This window comes from Penaeus vannamei, chromosome 36 (genome assembly GCF_042767895.1).
Source record: "Penaeus vannamei isolate JL-2024 chromosome 36, ASM4276789v1, whole genome shotgun sequence".
NCBI classification, from domain to species: domain Eukaryota; kingdom Metazoa; phylum Arthropoda; class Malacostraca; order Decapoda; family Penaeidae; genus Penaeus; species Penaeus vannamei.
In genome coordinates, this window is record NC_091584.1 from 21295280 (window position 1) to 21315699 (window position 20420).

The 20420-nt window shown below is 40.7% G+C and overlaps 1 protein-coding gene across 1 annotated transcript in view; it reads left to right on the plus strand.

Annotated features, from left to right (window-relative positions):
- LOC113804579 (nephrin) overlaps positions 1-20420 on the plus strand; it is a 153074-nt gene that overhangs the window by 131837 nt on the left and 817 nt on the right. Inside the window, exons 8-13 of the mRNA XM_070114557.1 lie at positions 4649-4942; positions 10119-10294; positions 12246-12375; positions 15715-16127; positions 18820-18969; positions 20316-20420. The exon at positions 20316-20420 is cut by the window's right edge and continues 817 nt beyond it. Coding sequence (XP_069970658.1) covers positions 4649-4942; positions 10119-10294; positions 12246-12375; positions 15715-16127; positions 18820-18969; positions 20316-20420 — 1268 coding nt within the window. The remainder of the gene's footprint in view (positions 1-4648; positions 4943-10118; positions 10295-12245; positions 12376-15714; positions 16128-18819; positions 18970-20315) is intronic.

Sequence of the window (20420 nt, forward strand, 5' to 3'; positions counted from 1 at the left end):
GAATGAGTGTGAGTGAGGTGAGTATGAGGTGATGAGTATATGCTTGTGAGTGGGATGAGGATGATGAGTATATGACTGTGAGTGAGTTGAGTATGAAGTGATGAGGATGATGAGTATATGATTGTGAGTGAGGTGAGTGTGGCAAATATGAGGTGAGGAGTGTGATGTAGGAATGAGTGTGAGTGAGGTGGAGTGAGGATGAGGGATGAGTATATGCCAGTGAGTGGGATGAGGATGATGTGAGTATATGATTGTGGAGTGGGTGGAGTGAGGCAACATAAGGGAGGTGAGGGAGTGGAGTGTGATATAGGAATGAGTGTGAGTGAGGTGAGTGTGAGGTGATGAGTATATGCTTGTGAGTGGGATGAGTATGAGGTGATGAGGATGATGAGTATATGATTGTGAGTGAGGTGAGTGAGTGTTGTAGGAATGATTGAGAGTGTAGTGAATATGAGGTGACGAGTATGATGAGTATGTGATTGTGAGTGGAGTGAGTATAAGGTGATGAGGTGATGATTGTGAGTGAGGTATGAGGTGAGTGAGTGTGGTAAACATATGATTGTGAGTTGGATGAGTATGAGGTAATGAGTATGATGAGTATACGATTGTGAGTGGAGTGAGTATGAGTTGGTGGGTATGAGAGGATGAGTGAGATGATGAGTATGATGAATTATGATTGAGTGGGGTGAGTATGAGGTAGTGATGAGATGATGAGTGTGAGGTGATGAACATGATGGATATATGATTGTGAGTGGGGTGAGTATGAGGGTGTGAATGTGAGATGGTGGCTGTGTGATAGTTCGTGTGATGAGATGATAGTTCGTGTGATGAGAATATGATGATTTCATCCTTTCACGTTCTAACTCATCCGTGTCTGTTTGTGTGTGTGTGTGCGTGCGTGCGTGCGTGCGTGCGTGTGTGCACGTATAATTGTGTGTCTGTGTGCGTATATATGTGTGTGTATGTGTTTATTCATGTGTGTCTATGTATGTCCACAGTGTAATAGACATGTTCAAACAAGACAAACCAGAATCAGACACACTGACAGACAGGAAGTAAAAAAAAAAAAAACACCCGCCTGGGGACTGCATCATTTTATTTCATTATAAATATCCGACTCTTCCTTAATTGGACCCAAAACATTTTTAAAAACCAAAATACACATGCACTGAACACATAAATTCAGAACCGATGGCATGTACACATTTCTCATGCAGACTTGGACTCGGGAATTTTATGCCATTCTGTTAGGCGATGCAGGTGTCTTGGCGTCTTTACTGTCTGTCTGTCATACATACACAATATGTGCGTGTGTTTGTGTGTGTGTGTGTGTGTGTGTGTGTGTGTGTGTGTGTGTGTGTGTGTGTGTGTGTGTGTGTGTGTGAGTGATTATCTCTCTCTCTCTCTCTTTCTTTTTTTCTCTCTCTCATTCTCTCTCATTCTCTCATTCTCTCTCTCTCTCATTCTCTCTCTCTCTCATTCTCTCTCTCTCTCTCTCTCATTCTCTCAAATTCTCTCTCATTCCCTCTCTCTTTCTCTTTCTCTCTCTCTCTCTCTCTCTCTCTCTCTCTCTCTCTCTCTCTCTCTCTCTCTCCCTCCCTCTCCCTCTCCCTCTCTCTCTCTCTCTCTCTCTCTCTCTCTCTCTCTCTCTCTCTCTCTCTCTCTCTCTCTCTCTCTCTCTCTCTCTCTCTCTTCCCTGTCCCTCTCCCTCCCTCCCTCCCATGGCTGCACCTAACAGGCACTCGTCCTCTCTTCCTGAACATAAAAAAAGAAAAAATACTAGTTTGCAAATAGCCGACTTTTCGTTTCCTTCTCTCTCTTTCTCTCTCTCTCTCTCTCTCTCTCTCTCTCTCTCTCTCTCTCTCTCTCTCTCTCTCTCTCTCCCTCTCTCTCTTCCTCCTCTTCCTCCCTCCTCTCCTCCTCCCTCCCCTCTCCTCCTCCCTCCCTCCTCCCTCTCTCCTCCCTCCTCCTCCTCTTCCCTCCCTCTCCCTCCCTCCCTCCTCCCTCCTCCCCCTCCTCCTCTCCCTCCCTTTCTCTCTTTCTTCCTTTCTTTCTTCTTTCCTTCCCTCCCTTTCTTTCCTCCCCCTTTCTTTCTCCTCCCTCTTCTTTTCCTCCCTTCTTCTTCCTTCCCTCCTCCTCCTCCTCCTCCCTCCCTCCCTCCCTCTCTCTCTCCCTCTCTCGTACGATTTTACGCAGCGAATAAATCCATTCACTTAAACTTAAATAAGAGCGCTTTCTTAACTGGTCTCAAGAAACTGCAAGGGGCTCCTGATAAGCCCGGAAGGGAAGTCTTGAAATGGGGTAAAAAAAGCCCATTTCTTTCTCTGATTTCGGACTGATTTCTTTGCAATGTACCGAAGCGGAGGGTCGTATTGTGATGCTGTGTTTGTTGTGTTTGTTTTCGTTGTAGAGAGAGAGAGAGAGAGAGAGAGAAAGGAGGGGGGAAGAGATGGAGGAAGGGGGGAAGAGAGGGAGGAAGGGGGGAGAGAGAGAGAGAGAGAGAGAGAGAGAGAGAGAGGAGGGGGGGAAAGAGAGGGAGGAAGGGGGAAGAGAGGAGGAGGGAGGGGGGAGGAAGGTGGGAGAGGGAGGGAGGGAGGGAGAGAGAGGGAAAGGGGGGGGGAGGGAGTGAGAGGAAGGGAGGAGAGAGAAAAAGAGAGAGAGAGAAAGAGAAACTGAACGAGGGACAGAGAGAGAGAGAGAGAGAGAGAGAGAGAGAGAGAGAGAGAGAGAGAGAGAGAGAGAGAGAGAGAGAGAGAGAGAGAGAGAGAGAGAGAGAGAGAGACAGAGACAGAGACAGAGACAGAGAGAGAAATAAAAGAGAAACTGAACGAGACAGAGACAGAGAGAAGTAAAGTGAAATGAGGTAAAGGAGAGAGAATGGCGGAGAGTGATAGAGAGAGAATTGTAGAAGAGAGAGAAAGAGAAGGAGAAATCGAGAGAAAGGGGGCGGATGAGAGTAAGAGGAAAGTGAAGGTGTGAGAAAGAGGATGAAGGAGAAAAAATAGTGGGGAGTGGGAGAAGGGGAAAAATGGGAAAGAGGGAGAGAGAGAAAAAGAGAGAGAGAAAGAGTGAATGGGAGTGAAAGAGTGAAACTGAGAGAGAGAAAGAGAGAAGAGAGAGAGAGAGAGAGAGAGAGAGAGAGAGAGAGATAAAGAGAGAGTGAAAGAGAGTGCGAGAGAGAATGAGAGTGAAAGGTGAAAGAGTGAAATTGAGCGAGAGAGAGAGAGAATTAAAGTCGACAAATATTATTGCACTCATTGTTTTGTATTTTGTGAGGTGACACCTTTATCCTCAACTTCTTTTTCTTTTCATTTTCAAAACATTTTCTTTCTATTTTCCTCCCTTTCTGTTCTTATCATCATTCTCTCTCATACCCCTATTCATTGTCTCCTTATTGTCCTTCCATATTTGGTCCTCTCCTTCTTCTCTCCTTCTCTCTTTCCCTTTCTTTATTATTCCCCGTTTTATTCGCTCTCTGTTTTATCATTTGCATTTCCTTTCGGTCTATCTCTTTTGTTTATGATTCTCTCTTTCTTTCTTTCTATCTATTTTTATCTTTTTCTCGTCTTTCCTTCCGCCAATTTACATATTTTTTACTTTCCTTCCCCTCCACCTTTCTTGCTTCATTCCTTCTTTTTTTTTCTTCTTAATTATCACTCTCTCTTTTTCTGAATTATCCTCCTATCTGCCATTCTACTCTCTTCTCATTTCTTTGTGATTTTCTCCCTCATTCATTCTTTTTTTCCCCCTTTTTCATTTCTCTCCTTCGCAATTTTCTCTCTCGCTTATTCCATTCTTTTCTCTTTTTCATTTCCTTTCTTCCTTTCCTTTTCAACCTCTTCTAATTTCCTTCTCGACTTCTTCCTTTTTCTTCTTCCATTTTCCTTCTCCCTCTTTTCTCCCTTTTTCTCCTCCTTTTTTTTATCACTCCGTCTCACCTTTCTATCTTCGCTCTATCCCCATCTTTATCCTTTCTATCTATCCTCTCCTATCCTCCCCCCCCAACCATCCACTATCCCTGTTATCTCTTTATCTCCCTCTCCTCCTCCCTCTATCTATTTCTTTTATGTCTTCTTTTTACATTCTCTTTTCTTTCCATGCTTCCATTTCTATCCCTCTTTATCCCTTTTTTACATTATTTTTCTTGGTCCACTATTCCCACTCCTCCCCTCTTTCCCCCAACCCCCACCTCCTCTTCCCTACTACCCACCGCCTATCTTTATGACGACCCGCCCTCCCTCTCTCCCTCCACCACCTCTCCCCCCCCCCGACTATGAACACTTTTTTCTTATACTACAACCTTTTCCCTCTTTCTCCCTTCCCCCTACCACCCCCTTCCCTTCTATCCCCACAATTTCTACCCTCCTTCCCCCCCCCAACCCCATCCTCAAACCCTCCCTCCTTCTCCCCCAACCCCACCACCAACCCTCCAACCCCACCACCAACCCCATCCTCAACCCCACCACCCTCCAACCCCCCACCACCCTCTAACCCTCCACCACCCCACCACCCCTCCAACCCCTCCATAACCCCTCAAACCCTCACCCACCAACCCTCCAACCCTCCACCACCACCCCCCCCCCCTACCCCCCCACCAACGCCCCACCACACCTCTAACCCCTTCCCCCTCTCCCCCGCCCGACCGCAGACGCCCCCGTGTGCTCCCCCGGCCAGAAGACCTCGTACCCCGTGGGCCGCAAGGAGGACGCCGAGGTCACGTGCACGGTGCAGGCCAACCCCCCCCAGGCGACCTTCCAGTGGACCTTCAACAACACGGCGGACACCATCGACGTCCCCCAGGGTCGCTTCTCCTCCTCCAGCGTCACCAGCGTCATCACCTACACCCCGATGACGTCACTGGACTACGGGACGCTGCTGTGCTGGGCCTCCAACGAGATCGGGACGCAGCGGGACCCCTGCGTGTTCCATATCGTGCCCGCGGGTGAGTTCGGGGGCTGAGGGAGAGAGAGAGGGGGTGTGGGGGGGGGGTTCGGGTTGCTGAGAAAGAGAGAGAAGGGTGTGGGGGTGTTCGGGTTGCTGGGAGAGAGGGGGGGAGGGGGGGGTCGGGGGCTATTTTTGGGGGGTGTGGGGGTTCGATTTTTTGATGGGGTTGTGGGGGTGGAGGTTTTAGGGAGGGGTTAGGTCGGAGGGGGGTTCGATTTTTTTTTGGGGGGTTGTTAGGGGTTGGGTCGAGGTTTTGAGGGAGGGGGTTAGGTCGAGTGTTTTTTGTTTATTTTTTTTAGGGGTGGGGTATTGGGTTTGTTGGGGGTTTGGGGGTTAAGTCGAGTTTTTTTTTTTTGGGGGGTGTTGGGGATTGGGAGGTTGAATTGGTGAGTCGAGTCGATTTTTTTTTTTGGGGGGGGAGGGGGCGCTTGAAGGATCAGATTCAAGCTTTTTTCTCTTTCTTTAGGGTGGGGGTTTGAGGGGTTCTCTAAGGATTCATAGAGGATAGGGAGAGGCAGAGGGGAAGAAGGAAATGAGGAGAAATGGAGGGAGAGAAATAAGGGAATAATGGGACAAGAAGTGATGAGTCGATAGGAGAATGGTATGGGGGAGGGGGAGGGCAATGATAGGGGGAAGGGGGTTAGGGTAGGGGGAGGAGGGTATGGGCAATGGTAGGGGAATATGGAAGGATTGAGCGAATAATAGGAGAATAGAATGGTGGGTCGTTAGAGAATAGGGAATAGGTAAGTGAAAGAAAGAATAGGAATAGGTAAGTGGATGGGGATAAGGGAGGGGGGATGAGTTAAAGAGAGGGAATAAGGAGAGAATAAAGAGAGGGGATAAGGAGGGGGAGAGAAAAACGAAAAGAGGGGGTAATGAGGGGAAGAGAAGAAGGAAGGGAAGAGAAAAGCGAAGAGAGAGGTAGAGGGTCAAAAAGAGACGAAAAAAGAGAAAATGAGGGAGATTAGGAGAAAAACTGGGGGAGAAGGGGTGATGGGCGAAGAATAAGAACGATAGAATAGAGAGGAAAGGAAAAGAGAATAAGAGAAAGACATAATTCAACCATTATTATGAAATAAAAAAGCCAAAAACTTTCACAGAAACGCCATAACCTAAATATAAATAGAGAATTTTAGCATGATAAAAAGTAGAAGAAATATAATAGATAAAATGAAATAGAAAAGCAAAAAAAAATCTTATACAGAAACGTCATAATCAAATATAAATAGAAAGAATTTTAACATGATAAAAAGTAGAAGAAATATAATAGATAAAATGTTTAAAAAATATCTCGTGAGACATTAAGGCTGACACGACCCGGGGAAAATCTTCGACACTTCTTTTTAAGAGGAAAAAGATGTGAACCCACAAGGACTTTGCCGTTTTAATGGTTTATTCTCTTATCATCTCTCAGTGTGTCGAGTTTTCTCTCACTCTTCTGCGGTGGCCAATCTTTCCCCCTCCTCCTCCTCCCTCCACCTCCCCTTTCTTTATTTTTTTTATTTTTTTAGTTTTTTTTTTCTTAGGTTGCGTCTATTTCCTCCTTTTTTTTTCTTTTTTTTTCTTTTTTTACTCTATCTCTCTTTCTTTCTATTTATCTGTCTATATATTTCTTTTTCTCTCTATTCTGTCTGTCGTCTGTCAGTCTCTCTCTCTCTCTCTCTCTCTCTCTCTCTCTCTCTCTCTCTCTCTCTCTCTCTCTCTCTCTCTCTCTCTCTCTCTCTTCACTCTCTCTCTCCTCTTCCTTTCCTCTCTCTTCTTCCCTCTCTCTCACCTCCCTCCGTCTCCCCCTCATTCCTCCCTCTCACCATCCCGCTCCTCCCTCCCTCCCTTTTTCTCCCTCTTTCTCTTCTCCTTCCTCTCTCTCCTCTCCCTCTCCCTTTCCTCCTTCACTATCCTCCTCCTTCCCTCCCTCCCCTCCCTTTTTTCTCCCTTTCCCCCTTACTCTTCCTCCCTTTATTTATTTTTTTTCTTTTCCCCTTTTTTGTTAGTTGGAAATAGCAATCAGACGGTAATGGGAGATGTTTTCTTTTAAAGTGCAGTACTATTTGAAGAGTAATTTATTCGGGTCCGAACGTGAAGCTGCTGTAAGATTGGAGGAATCTGGGGTCGATGTTGCTGTCGTTTTTTTTGTTTTTTTCTTCTTCTTTTCTTCTTATTTTTCTTCTTCTTTTCTTTTCTTTTTTTCTTCTTCTTCTTTTCTTTTCTTTTTTTTCTTCTTCTTTCTTTTTTTTTTTCTTCTTTTTTTTTTTTTTTTTTTCTTCTTCTTCTTACTTTTTTTCTTCTTTCTTCTTCTCTTTCTTATTTCTTTTCTTTTCTTTTCTCTTTTCTTTTCTTTCTTTTCTTTCCTTTTTTTCTTCTTTTATTTATTTTTTTTCTTTCCCCTTTTTTGTTAGTTGGAAATAGCAATCAGCCGGTAATGGGAGATGTTTTCTTTTAAAGTGCAGTACTATTTGAAGAGTAATTTATTCGGGTCCGTACGTGGAGCTGCTGTAAGATTGGAGGAATCTGGGGTCAGATGTTGCTGTCGTTTTTTTTGTTTTTCTTCTTCTTCTTCTTTTCTTCTTCTTTTTTTTCCTTCTTCGTCTTCTTCTTCTTCTTCATCTTCTTCTGTATGCTTTCTTTGGTTGGTTGGTTTGTCTGGTTGGTTGTGAGATTGTTTGTTTGTTTGTGTGTTTGTCTCTCTATCTCTGTCTCTGTCTATCTGTCTCTGTCTCTCTCTCACTCTATCTATCTATCTATCTGTCTCTCTGTCTATCTATCTATCTATCTCTAGTATGCCTGTCTTTCTCTCTCCCTTTCTCTTTCTGTCTCATGTCTATATTGTGATTAATGATATTACTATCAGTATCTTTATTACTATTATTACTATGTTATTACTACTATTTCTCATGATGATGATTATTATTATTATCATTGTTGTTGTTATAGATATTATTTATTATCATTACTATTATCATTATCATTATTATTATTATTATTATTATTATTATTATTATTATTATTGTTGGTGTTTTTAATATTGTTGTTGTTGCTGTTGTCATTGTTATTGCTGTTATAAATAACGTCGTTATTGTTATTATTATTATCATTATTATTTTTATTACAGTCATCATTATGATTACTGTTATTATTATTTTTGTTATCATTATCGTCATTATTATTATCGTTGTTGTTACTGACTTTGATAATGGTAATGATAATAATAATGATGATAATGATGATGATGATGGTAATAATCATCATCATTATTGGCATCATTATTTTCTTATTCTTATTCTTATTATAGTTATTATTGTTATTATCAACATATATGTTATCACTATCTGTTAACATATTTTATATTTAGTTATCTATGCTAATCTATCTACCTATTTGTTCGTCTCAGTCTTTCTTCTTTCTCTCTCTCTCTCTCTCCCTCTTCCTCCCTTCCTCCGTCTCTCCCTCCCTTTCTCCGTCTCTCCCTCCCTCTCCTCTTCCTCTCTCCTCCCTCTCTCCCTCATTCCCTCCCTCCCTCCCACTTTCCCTCCTTTCTCTCCCTCCCACCTTCTCCCTCCCTCCCTCCCACCTTTCCTCTCTCCTCCCTCCTACCTTCCCTCTCTCTCCCACCTCTCCTCCTCCCTCCTCTCTCTCCCTCCCTCCCACCTCCCTCCCTCCCTCCCTGCCTCCCACCTTCCCTCCCTCCCTCCCTCCCTCCCCTCCCTCCCTCCCACCTTACCTCCCTCCCTTTCTCCTCCCACCTTACCTCCCTTTCCCCCTCTCCCCCCTCTCCGTCCCCCCTCCCCAGACTCCTTTTTATTCCCCTCAAGACTCGATATTTTTTCCCCTAACTGCCTCATTTTTCCCCCCGAGTCCTTTCAGTTCCTCCCCGTAGGTAGCCAGTTTTCCCCCAAAATAAAAGTAGTCTGCACTTTATTTCCCCTAAATTTAGGTTCCTGATTCTTACTTTTGGACGGGACTACATGCCTTTCTTAGTTATTTTTATAATGTGTCGGTTTTGTTCGTGTTATTCCTGTTATTTTTAGTATCATTATCGTTATTATAAGTATTGTTTTTTATGATCAACATTTGTATTATTATAATTTTCATTATTATCATTATTATTGGTATGATTATTATTGTTATTATTATTATTATTATCGTTATTATCATTATCATTATCATTAAAATCATTATTGTTATTATTTTTTTATTATCAGTATCATTAGTAGTAGTAGTAGTAGTAGTAGTAGCATCATTATATTATCATTATCGTTATCATCATTATCATCATCGATATCATCATCATCAAAGTATTATTATTTCAATCACTACAGTTATCATTAATATCTTAATCATCATTATCATCATCATCATCATTCATTTTCTAAGCCTTAGCCCTCGCATTACTTACCCCCCTCCCCTCCCTCCCTCCCTCCCTCCCTCCCTCCCTCCCTCCCCCCCCCCTCTTCACGATAATGACCTTGTTCATTACAGTTAACGTTCAACCTGTTCTCCCCCTTTATCTCATTATTTCCTCAGTCCCCTTTTTTATCACGTCTGCCCCTTCCACAGGAGAGAGAATAAAAGAGAAATGAGAATGATTATGATAATAGAAATGATGTTTTCAGCATTATCTATGCATTTGCAACAACAGCAGTATTAAATGATGATATAAATAGTAATAACAACAGCAACAACGACAATGATAATGATGAAAATAGCAACAACAAACAATACCAATAATAATGATGATAATAATGATCATGATAATAACGATGAAAATAATATTGATAACATTAGCAACAATAATAATGACAGCAATAACATTTATGATGATAATGATAATAATAATGATAGCAATGAAAATAATATTGGTGACAATAGTAACGATAATAATGACAACAGCAACAAAATGACAATAATAATAATAATGATAATAGAAATAATAATAAATTTGATAAAAATAACAATAATAATGGCAACAACAATAATAATAATAATGATGATAATAATGTAAGTAATAATAATAACAATAATAGGAATAACAATAAAAACAACAGTAACAACAACAATACTGATAATCATAATGATAACAATGAAAACAATAGCAATAATGGTAACAACAATAACAATCAAAACAAAAACAATAATAACCTCAACAACCACACCCATAACCCCCCTCTCCCCCCTAGGCAAGCCCGACCCCCCCAGGAACTGCACCGTCATCCACCGCAGCAGGAGCTCCGTGCGGGTGCGGTGCCAGGCTGGCAGCGACGGCGGCCTCCCACAGCACTTCCTCCTGAGGGCCAAGGTCGACCACGGGGACCACGCCGTCAACGTCACGGCTTCCACCAGGCCGTCCTTTCTGGTGAGGTTTCTGAGTTGGTTTTGGGTCGATTTTTTTTTTTTTTTTTTTTTTTGATATACTTTTTTTGTTGAATTTCTCTTCTTTTTGTAGTTGATTTTTCTTTCTTTTTTTTTTTGGGGGGGGGGGGCTGGATTGGTTGTTTGGTTTTTTTTTGTGTCTATCTGTTTATCTGTCTGTTAATCTTTCTTGATCAATTTATCTCTGTCTATCTATGTATCTCTACCTTGCCTATCTGTCTATCGCTCTGTCTAATTGTTCATGCATCTACATTTTCGTTCTCTACGTCTCTCTCTCTCTCTCTCTCTCTCTCTCTCTCTCTCTCTCTCTCTCTCTCTCTCTCTCTCTCTCTCTCTCTCTCTCTCTCTCTCTCTCTCTCTCTCTCTCTCTCTCTCTCTCTCCAATTTCCGTGTCCCTGTGCACACGTGTACATATGATTTTACAATATACATATCCGTTTATGCTATTGCCTATTATACCGTTCTATCCATCTCTCTTTCCTCATTTTCTCATTCTTTCTTCATTTTTCCTTCCTCCTTCTTATTGTCGATTTTTCCATCCACATGCACCCGCCTCCTCCTCTCGTGTATGACTAATGGTTTCCAGGTTATTATGTTTGCTCTCCCTTGGTTATGATTCTCGGTTTGCGGAGAGAGAGAGAGAGAGAGAGAGAGAGAGAGAGAGAGAGAGAGAGAGAGAGAAAGAGAGAAAGAGAGAAAGAGAGAAAGAGAGAAAGAGAGAAAGAGAGAAAGAGAGAAAGAGAGAGAGAGAGGGAAGAGAGGGAGAGAGAGATGGACAGGGAGGGGAGGAGGGAGAGAGAGAGAGAGAGAGTATGTGTATGTGTGTGTGTGTTTGTGTGTGTGTGTGTGTGTGAGAGAGAGAGAGAGAGAGAGAATGAATGAGTGAGTGAGAATGTATGCGTGTGTGTTTGTGTTCGTATTAGTGATTGTGTGTGTTTGACTGTAGCTATGACTGTACACACGTTTTAGTCAATTTATCTCATATTTCCTCATTTCCCTATCGCCTTTTTCTTCTCTCCTTCCCCCAATTTCCTCCTTTCTCCTCTCACCTTCTCTCTTCTTTTTATCCGTTTTCCTCATCCACATCCTTTCTCACCCACACCACAACCTCCCCTCTTTCTCCCTTGATCGAATTATGCCTCAACGGTCATTAATTCTTATCCATTACATATCATTATCGACCTTAACTTCATTGCAGACTCGGATACAAAAAAAAAAAAAAAAAAAAAAAAAAAAAAATCTTTTTTTTCTTTTCTTTTTTATTCAATTTCTTTTTACTCAAGGAAGTGGATTCTACCAACAATCAAACGATACTTGAATTTATTTACGGTAATTTCGGGTCGTTTCGTTAATCATTGGGTGATTAATGGAATCCTGGCGCAGCTTTTTAGGAGAATTTAGTTAATCAAGTAATTAGTTGCTATTTGCATGATTAAGTGAGGTAATGAGGACAAAATTTTATTTCGGTTTTAAGAGGGAAATTACGGACGCATTTGTTTTATTTCATGATTGGATAAATTCATGTCATGCAGGCTTAATAAATTGGTAAATAAATGCATGATTAGGTCGCGAGAAATTGATGGAAAGAAGGAAAGATTATTGGACCAATTTATTTTAAATATTATTAATAGATAAGGCAAATTAATGCATGACTACTTCAAGATCAAATATCAGAAGAAGAGAAATGAAAGAAGGAACGGAGAGAAAAACAAACAATTGAAACAAAGCAACGAAAAAAGGAAAAAAATAAGACAGGAGGATCGAATCCCATCTTAAGGGAATCCAAACACCCAAGCGTCTATTGAGCGATTCTTTTATTTTTGTTTTTTCTCTCCTCTGGCAGGTCGAGGGTCTCATGACAGGAGGATCGAATCCCATCTTAAGGGAATCCAAACACCCAAGCGTCTATTGAGCGATTCTCTCTTGTTTGGCAGGTCGAGGGTCTCCTGACAGGAAGAAAATACAGTTTGATGATCACAGCTTATAACAGCAAGGGAAGCAGCGCGCCTACACATATGTCTATCTCCAGTCCGGGTGCCAGCGGGTCTGTCTATCGGCAACATGGTAAGTTGGAGAGGGTCTGTGTTCGTGTGTGTTTGTTTGCGTGTGCGTGTGCGTGTGCGTGTGTGTGTGTGTGTGTGTGTGTGTGTGTGTGTGTTTGTGTGTGTGTGTGTGTGTGTGTGTCTGTGTGTGTCTGTGTGAGTGTGTGTGTGTGTGTTTGTGCTCTTGTGTGTGTGTGTGTGTGTGTGTGTGTGGAGAGAGAGAGAGAGAGAGAGAGAGAGAGAGAGAGAGAGAGAGAGAGAGAGAGAGAGAGAGAGAGAGAGAGAGAGAGAGAGAGAGAGAGAGAGAGAGAGAGTGGTCATGTTCATTGTATGTACACCAATATCTATATACCTGTGTGTGCGTGTGTATAAGTATTTGAGTAAGTTTTTCTCTAAAAGTCAGTATATATAGTTGTGAAATTGCTTTTGTCTGCATGCAACTGTGTATCCATTTATAAGTTAGGTCCCAAAAGTATTAAGAACTTCCAATGCCTCACCAATCGCATTTTTCTTCATTAATCTTTCATTAAATCGAGTGAAACAATACACATGTAAGAAAAAAAATAAAAAGATTTCTCACTAAGCCTTAAAAAATCTGTCAAATCTTACAATATATTCACTAAGCCTTTAAAAAATCAATCGAATCTCCTTACAATATATTCATTAACACACGATTCTCTTCAAAGAATAATATCAAAGTTTAATTACTCTATTTCCAATAATTCCTTTCACTGATAAACTCTCCTCTTTTCTTCATCGCAATCGCCATAGAAAATAACGTTTAACATCAACTGATATTCGTAAAATGTGCAATATTTCCTTCTGAAATTTGCATGCACGTGTTCACCGAAAGAATGTCTCGGAAGGGTTGGTATGTCCGATAAACAGGCCGATTGTTTTGTTCCGGTCCGGTTGGTACGCCGGTATGAATAGTGCTCGGGGAAAAGGAGGAGGAGGAGGAGGACAAGAAAGAAAAGAAGGAGGATTGGAAGAAGGGGAAGAAGTAGAAGGAGGAAGAAGAAAGAAATATGAGGAGGTGGAGAAGAAGGAGGAGGAGGAGGAGGAAGGAAGGAAGGAGAAAGAGGAAGAAGACGGAGGAGAAGGAGAAGAAGAATGAAGAGGAGGAGAAGAAGAATGAAGAGGAGGAGGAGAAGAAAGGAAGAACTAGAAGGAGGAGAAGGAAGGAAGGAAGGAGGAGGAGGAGATGGAGAAGAAGAAAAGAAGAAGAAGAGGAAAGAAAGGAGAAGAAGACTAAAGATCGTATTTAAGTTCTCTGAGTAGGAAAAAGAAACAGAGAATTGAGCCTTCCATTTTCCCATTGTTCTTTTTCTTGTCTTTATAATTCATCAGTGATCAATTGTGTATTAGTCTAAAAAATCCTCTTTAGTTTAAAAAAAGAAGAAAAAAAAACCTTTATTGTAAAAGCTGTTGTCTGCATTTCACAATAAGTCACGGAGTACTATCAACACATTCTATATTATCATTCCGCGAAAGGTACAATTCACTGATTAAAAAAAAAAAAAAAAAAAAAAAAAAAAAAAAAGAACTGTAATTACGTGCGTGTGTTCGCTATCACTTCTGCACTGGAAATGTATTAATGAAATGTTCTGTTTGTCCCATTTATTGAAAAAAAAAACATTTGTGTATAATATGCTTTTTATATATACTGCACGTGTGTGTGAGAGAGAGAATGAGTGAGTGTGTGAATGAGTGTGTGAGTGAGAGTGTGAGAGAGAGTGTGTGAGTGAGTGTGTGAGTGAGAGTGTGAGAGAGAGTGTGTGAGTGAGTGTGTAAGTGAGTGAGTGTGTAAGTGAGTGAGTGTGTGAGTGAGTGAGTGTGTGAGTGAGTGAGTGTGTGAGTGAGTGAGTGTGTGAGTGAGTGAGTGTGAGTGAATTGAGTGTGTGAATGAGTGAGTGAGTGTGTGAGTGAGTGAGTTGTGTGTGTTTGTTTTAGTTGAAATAATAAGATATAGTTCTGTTAACAATGAGAATAAGAATGATTATGATGTTAATGGTAGTGTTCATGGTAATGATGATAAAAAGATAATGATAATGATTATGATAATAACAATAACGAAGACGAAAACAAGGACAATGATGATGATACTAATATGATAATGATTATGATAATAAAGATGAAAATGATAGTAATAATCATTTAAATTACCATTATTATTATAATAATTATCATTATTAGTATTAGTATTAGTATTATTATCATTATTATTATTGTTATTATTATTATTATTATTATTATTATTATTATTATTATCATCATTATTATCATTACTGTTATTATTATTGTCATTATAATGATGATGATATTAAGTTATGATGATAATAAAAGTAAAAATGATGATAATGTTATGATTATTACATTATTATCATTATAATAATTGTTATTATTATTTTTATTATTGTTATTGTTGTTTTGTTATTGTTATTACTAATAATTATTATTATCATTATTGATGATAATGATGAAAATGATAGTACTAACAGTAGGGATGATGATGATAGTAATAATAATTATGATATTAATGATGATAATAATAATAATGATAATAATAATAATAATAATAATAGAAATGTTAAAATTGCAAGAATGATAAAGTAAATAATTAAAAAAAAACTGTAGAACAAATTATTCTAAAAGCACTTATTTTTTTAGAACATTCTCTGGTTTTGTGGAGAAAGAAGAACACATAAATAACTATAAGAAATGAACCAAGAAATATATTTACTGATTATATCATCCCCCCCCCCCATCACCACCACCCCCGTTTCCTAATCTATTTATGGAAAATCATCTACAGATTACACACTCTTGATTTAGGCCTAGAAGACTAGATATCATTAAGTCTGAGAGATAATTGTATTACCGGTCAAACACTAATGAACTGTGTTCTCTCTCTCTCTCTTTCTCTTTTTTCTTTGTCTCTTTCTCTCTCTTTCTCTGTCTTTGTCTCTCTCTTTCTCTGTCTTCGTCTCTCTCTTTCTCTGTCTTTCTCTGTCTTCGTCTCTCTCTTTCTCTGTCTTTGTCTCTCTCTTTCTCTGTCTTTGTCTCTCTCTTTCTCTGTATGTGTGTCTTGGTCTCTCTCTCTCTTTCTCGGTCTGTATGTGTCTCACTCTCTCTCTCTCTCTCTCTCTCTCTCTCTCTCTCTCTCTCTCTCTCTCTCTCTCTCTCTCTCTCTCTCTCTCTCTCTCTCTCTCTCTCTCTCTCTCTGTCTTTCTCTCTCTCTCTCTCTCTCTCTCTCTCTCTCTCTCTCTCTCTCTCTCTCTCTCTCTCTCTCTCCTCTCTCTCTCTCTCTCTCTCTCTCTCTCTCTCTCTCTCTCCCTCTCCCTCTCTCCCCCCCCCCCAGACGGGCCCTCCGAGGCCGAGGCCCGCGACGGCGGCAAGAACGGCAGCAGCGGCGGCGGCGGCGGCGCGGGGGGCGGCGACGACGGGGCGGGGGGAGCGGGCTCGGGGGGCGGGGCGGGAGGGAGCGGCGCCCCCGGGGACTCCCTGCTGGACGCCCTCGCCCTCCCGTCGCTCCTGCCGGCCGCCCTGGGCGTGGGCGCCGGCCTCGTCCTCATCGTCCTCGTCCTCGTCGCGCTCATCGTCTTCCGCACCCGGAGGCCCCCCCGCCGCCGCCCCCCCGCCCCCCCTCCGCCCGACCCCGAGGCCGAAGGGGGCGGCGACCCCAAGTGCGCCTACACCTTCGCCGGCAGCGCCCACGGCTCCCCGCTCGCCACGCCCGCGCACAGCATCACCTGCCTCGACCGGGAGGTGCAGGTGAGTCAGGGCTTGATTGGGTCTGTGGTGGGTACACAGGTGAGTCAGTGGAAATTAAGCCTTAATTGAGTCGTTGGTGATTGCACAGGTGAGTCAGCGGAAATCAGGTCCGCATACTCATTCGGTGATTGCGCAGGTGAGTCAGGGCTTGATTGAGTCTGTGGTGGGTGTACAGGTGAGTCAGCGGAAATTAGGTCAATTGAGTCTTCGGTGAGTGAGTAGGTGAGTCAGGGCTTGAGTCGTTGGTGATTTGCAGGTGAGTCAGTGGAAGTGAGTCCTTAATTGAGTTATTGGTAAGTGTACAGGTGTCAGTTCCTGATTGATGCACAGGTAAATCAGTGGAAGTGAGTCTTAACTGAGTTACTGGTGAGTGCGCAGGTGAGTCAGCGAAGTTTAGGTCTTAATTGAGTTCGGTGAGTGCGCAGGTGGGTGAGTGGAACTGAATCCTTAATTTAGTCATTGGTGCGTGCACAGGTGAGTCAGTTAGATTTTGGTGAGTGCGCAGGTTAGTCAGCGGAAGTGGTCTTAAATGAGTGTTGGTGACTGTGCAGGTGTGTCAATTTGGTCTTAATTGAATATTTGTTGAGAACAAGTGAGTCTCTCCAGAGCTTTCTCCACTGAGTCGTTGGTGAGTGTGTAAGTGAGTCAGCGGAAATTAATCCCTAACTGAGTCTTCGGTGAGTGTGCAGGTGAGTCAATCCAGGAATTTGGCCAGTTACTCGTTCGTGAGTGTGCAGATGAATCAGTGGAAGTGAGTTCTCAGTTGAGTCATCGGTGAGTGTACAGCTGAGTCGGTTGGGTCTTGATTGAATCTTCGTTGAATCCAGTCTAACTCACGGAGGCCGCTGAGTCTGGTGAGTCATGTGGGTATTGCACTATGCAGATGGGAATTCATGTGAGTCATTTAGAATATGCCTTTGAATGGGTGAGTTATTGGTGAAATTGAAGTGGAGTTATATCAAAGATGAGTCACTGATTATGGGTAAAAATTGAGTCACTAGAATTCTGTAGTCGCGTGAGTCATGTTTGAAGGCAGAGAATGAATCGCGTGAGTAAAGGTGAGTCATTTGAGTTACTGAGGAACATGAAGGCAACTTGGAATCATCGATGAGTCATTTTCTCATGACGTGGATGAGTCAGATATGAGTATGTAGGTGCGTCTCCTAATATGAGTCGTTGGGAAGTATGCAGGTAAGTCATAAAAGTAACTCATGAGTAAGTTTACAAAGTCGTAAAACAAACTCATAAACTCCTAAATGACTCACATGGTTGACTCACAACTACCTCATAGATGAACCAAGTGAATCATAAATGAATAACAAAAAAATGGAAAGACAAGAAAAATAGATAAATAGATAGACAGATAAAAAAAAATATAAGAGAAATTATGGACGAAACAAAATATTAAAACTACGACACACTCTGACTAAAATTGATAAAAAAAGCAAACCACAAAAGCGGATACTAATTAGCAGTCTTAATGATTCATCGTGTAATTAAGCTGCTAATTACGACACATAAATAATGGGCATGCAACATGAGCAAGAAAATGCAAAACTGATGTTAGGTATTTGTTATATAATAATTAAAAGCCAAAGTGACTTGGATGGACTTAATTTTAATCATCATAATCATTGAAGTTCATTATGACTATCATTATTGTCAACATTTTTGTCATTACTATTGTCATCAATATAATCATTATTTTTATTAGTATGGCGGGGTAGTTTTATGATCATTATTTTGTCTTTCAATAATGTTAATAATAAGGATATTAGCATTAGTGATGAATAGCCTCTTTCCCTAAATCCAGTACTATTAATGATGATATTTATAATAATAATGATGATGATAATGATAATGATAATGATAAAAATAATGGTGATGATAATGATAATGATGAAAATAATGGTAATGATGAAGATGATAATGATATTGATATTGGTGAACATAATGGTAATGATGATGATTATGATGATCATGGCCATTATGATCATGATAATAACAATAAAGAAATACTAATAATAAGGATGATGATGATGATAGTTGTAGTAATATTGATCAAGATGATATTGATGGCAATAATAGTAATACTGTAATAATGATAATAGCAGTAAGAAGAATGATAGTAATAGTGATGACAATAATATGATAATAATAGTGATAATGTGTAGACACCACTAATGTCGAGCATGGGTTAAAAAATAATTACTCCCGAAATAATTAAATAATTTCTGGGTATTTGAATGCTAAATACATCCAAAGGTATAACAAAAATACCGTATCTTAATACCAGTGATAATTAAATAATATTAATGTTAACACTGATAACAACGATAATTCTGAAAATAAAAATGCCAAAAGTAATAATGATAAAACTGATGATAATAATAATGATAACAATAATAATAAATAGCCTCTCTTATTCTTTCCATAACAATAATGCTAGTTATGCTAAAAACATAAATCGTAATAAAAAACATGACTTCTACTACAGTAACATTAATGATAACGTTAATAATAAAAACATCAACAATTAACACAACAGGAATGATAAACAAACAAACAACAAACAGCCAAACACAAACAACCCATCCTCCACAACCCATTCACTCGTTCCAACCGTAACAACCCATCCGAAACAACAGCTTCCCTCGTTCCAACTCGCTAACAGCCCTCTCTCCCGTTGCAGGTCGAGTCCGAGAGCGACGCAGACCCCGACATCATCCCGTTGCAAGGCTGCCCTCGATCCTCGCCCACTCTCCCCAGCTCTTCCCCTTCGCCTGCCGCTACCCTGCTGCCGCCTGAACGCTACAAGTACTCTCCTGTCCCCGCCCATGTGGTGAGTTAAGGTTTAAGGTGGCGGAGATGGTGGTGTTGTTAAGTGCTTGTTGTGGTCTTGTTTTGGTTATTGTTCTTTTGTTGTTGTCGTTGGGGTTGTTATCTTTAGTATCATCGTTGTTGTTTTGGTTATTGTTCTTTTGTTACTGTTATTGTCGGTGTTGTCGTTATTATCGACGTTATTGATTTGGTTATTCTTTCGTTATTGTTATTTTTGTTATTGTCGTCGTTCTTGTTTTGGTTATTGTTTTTTCGATATGGTTATCATTGATGGTGCTATTATTTTTATTATCGTCGTTATTGTCTTTGTTAATGTTATCTTTATTTTCATTGTTTTTATTGCCGTAATCATCGCCATTATTGTTATTACTATTGTAATTTATGGCATCATCATCGATTATTTTCATCAATATTATAATCATCACCATTGCAATTAATATCATAAATATCATTATCATCGTCGCAATTGCTGTATACATTATCAAACTGCCTCATCGTCGCTATAATCATTAGTGTCATGATCATTAGTAGTATCATAATTGCTATCATCACGATAGGTAGGAATCATGGTTTATTTATTTCTGGTTTATAAATGTAATATAAAGTCAAGAAAGCATGCATCAGTTTTTTCTTTATTTACATTTTCTATAGAATATAATCCTTATAATGACGTAATACATATGTGCATTGTAAAGATCATTAATTCTCTTCCGTATATTTTTGTTTCTAAATATGCGTCAGTGGATATAGATATATGATTACAAACTGCATTCATCATAAAGATTGTGAAAAATCAGAATAAATTCATTGATGTTAGTTAATGTAACAAATAATAAATGTTAAGAAATGATAAAATACACTTAATTTAGTGGATTTAGTTTTCATCAGATGCCTTGACTTGACTTGCCGATGGTCGATAATTCATTAATTAGCTAAGTAAACATTATATGACATTGAACTGTCACATAAATACGGCAATGATGTCTGTTTATATATCTCTACCTACTTTTTTTCTCTTAAATGTATGTGTGTATGTTTGTATGCTTGTATGTGTGTGTTTGCGTATTTTTATATGCTCATGTGTGTGTATGTATGCGTGTGTGTGTTTATGTACACGCTACTGTGTGTATGCGTGAATGTAGACCTATGTAGGTCCTTCACCTTTGCAAGTCCTTCAGTCTGTACTCCCATTAGTCACTTTCCATCACATTCCCTTTTCCTCCCTTCCCATCCATCAAAACCCCCTTATCCTCCCTCCATAATGCATGCAGGTGCCCGCCCGCTTCGGCTCCCCGTCGCCTCCGATCTCTTTCCCTCGAACTGATTCCTCCCTTGTTGTCGTTTCAGTCCAGCCCCCGCTACAGCCGCCTCCCGGCCTCCCCGACGGCGGCGCAGGAGGAGCGGGGGGAAGGAGGGGGCAGAGGGGAGGGGGCCCCGAAGAGATGCGACCCC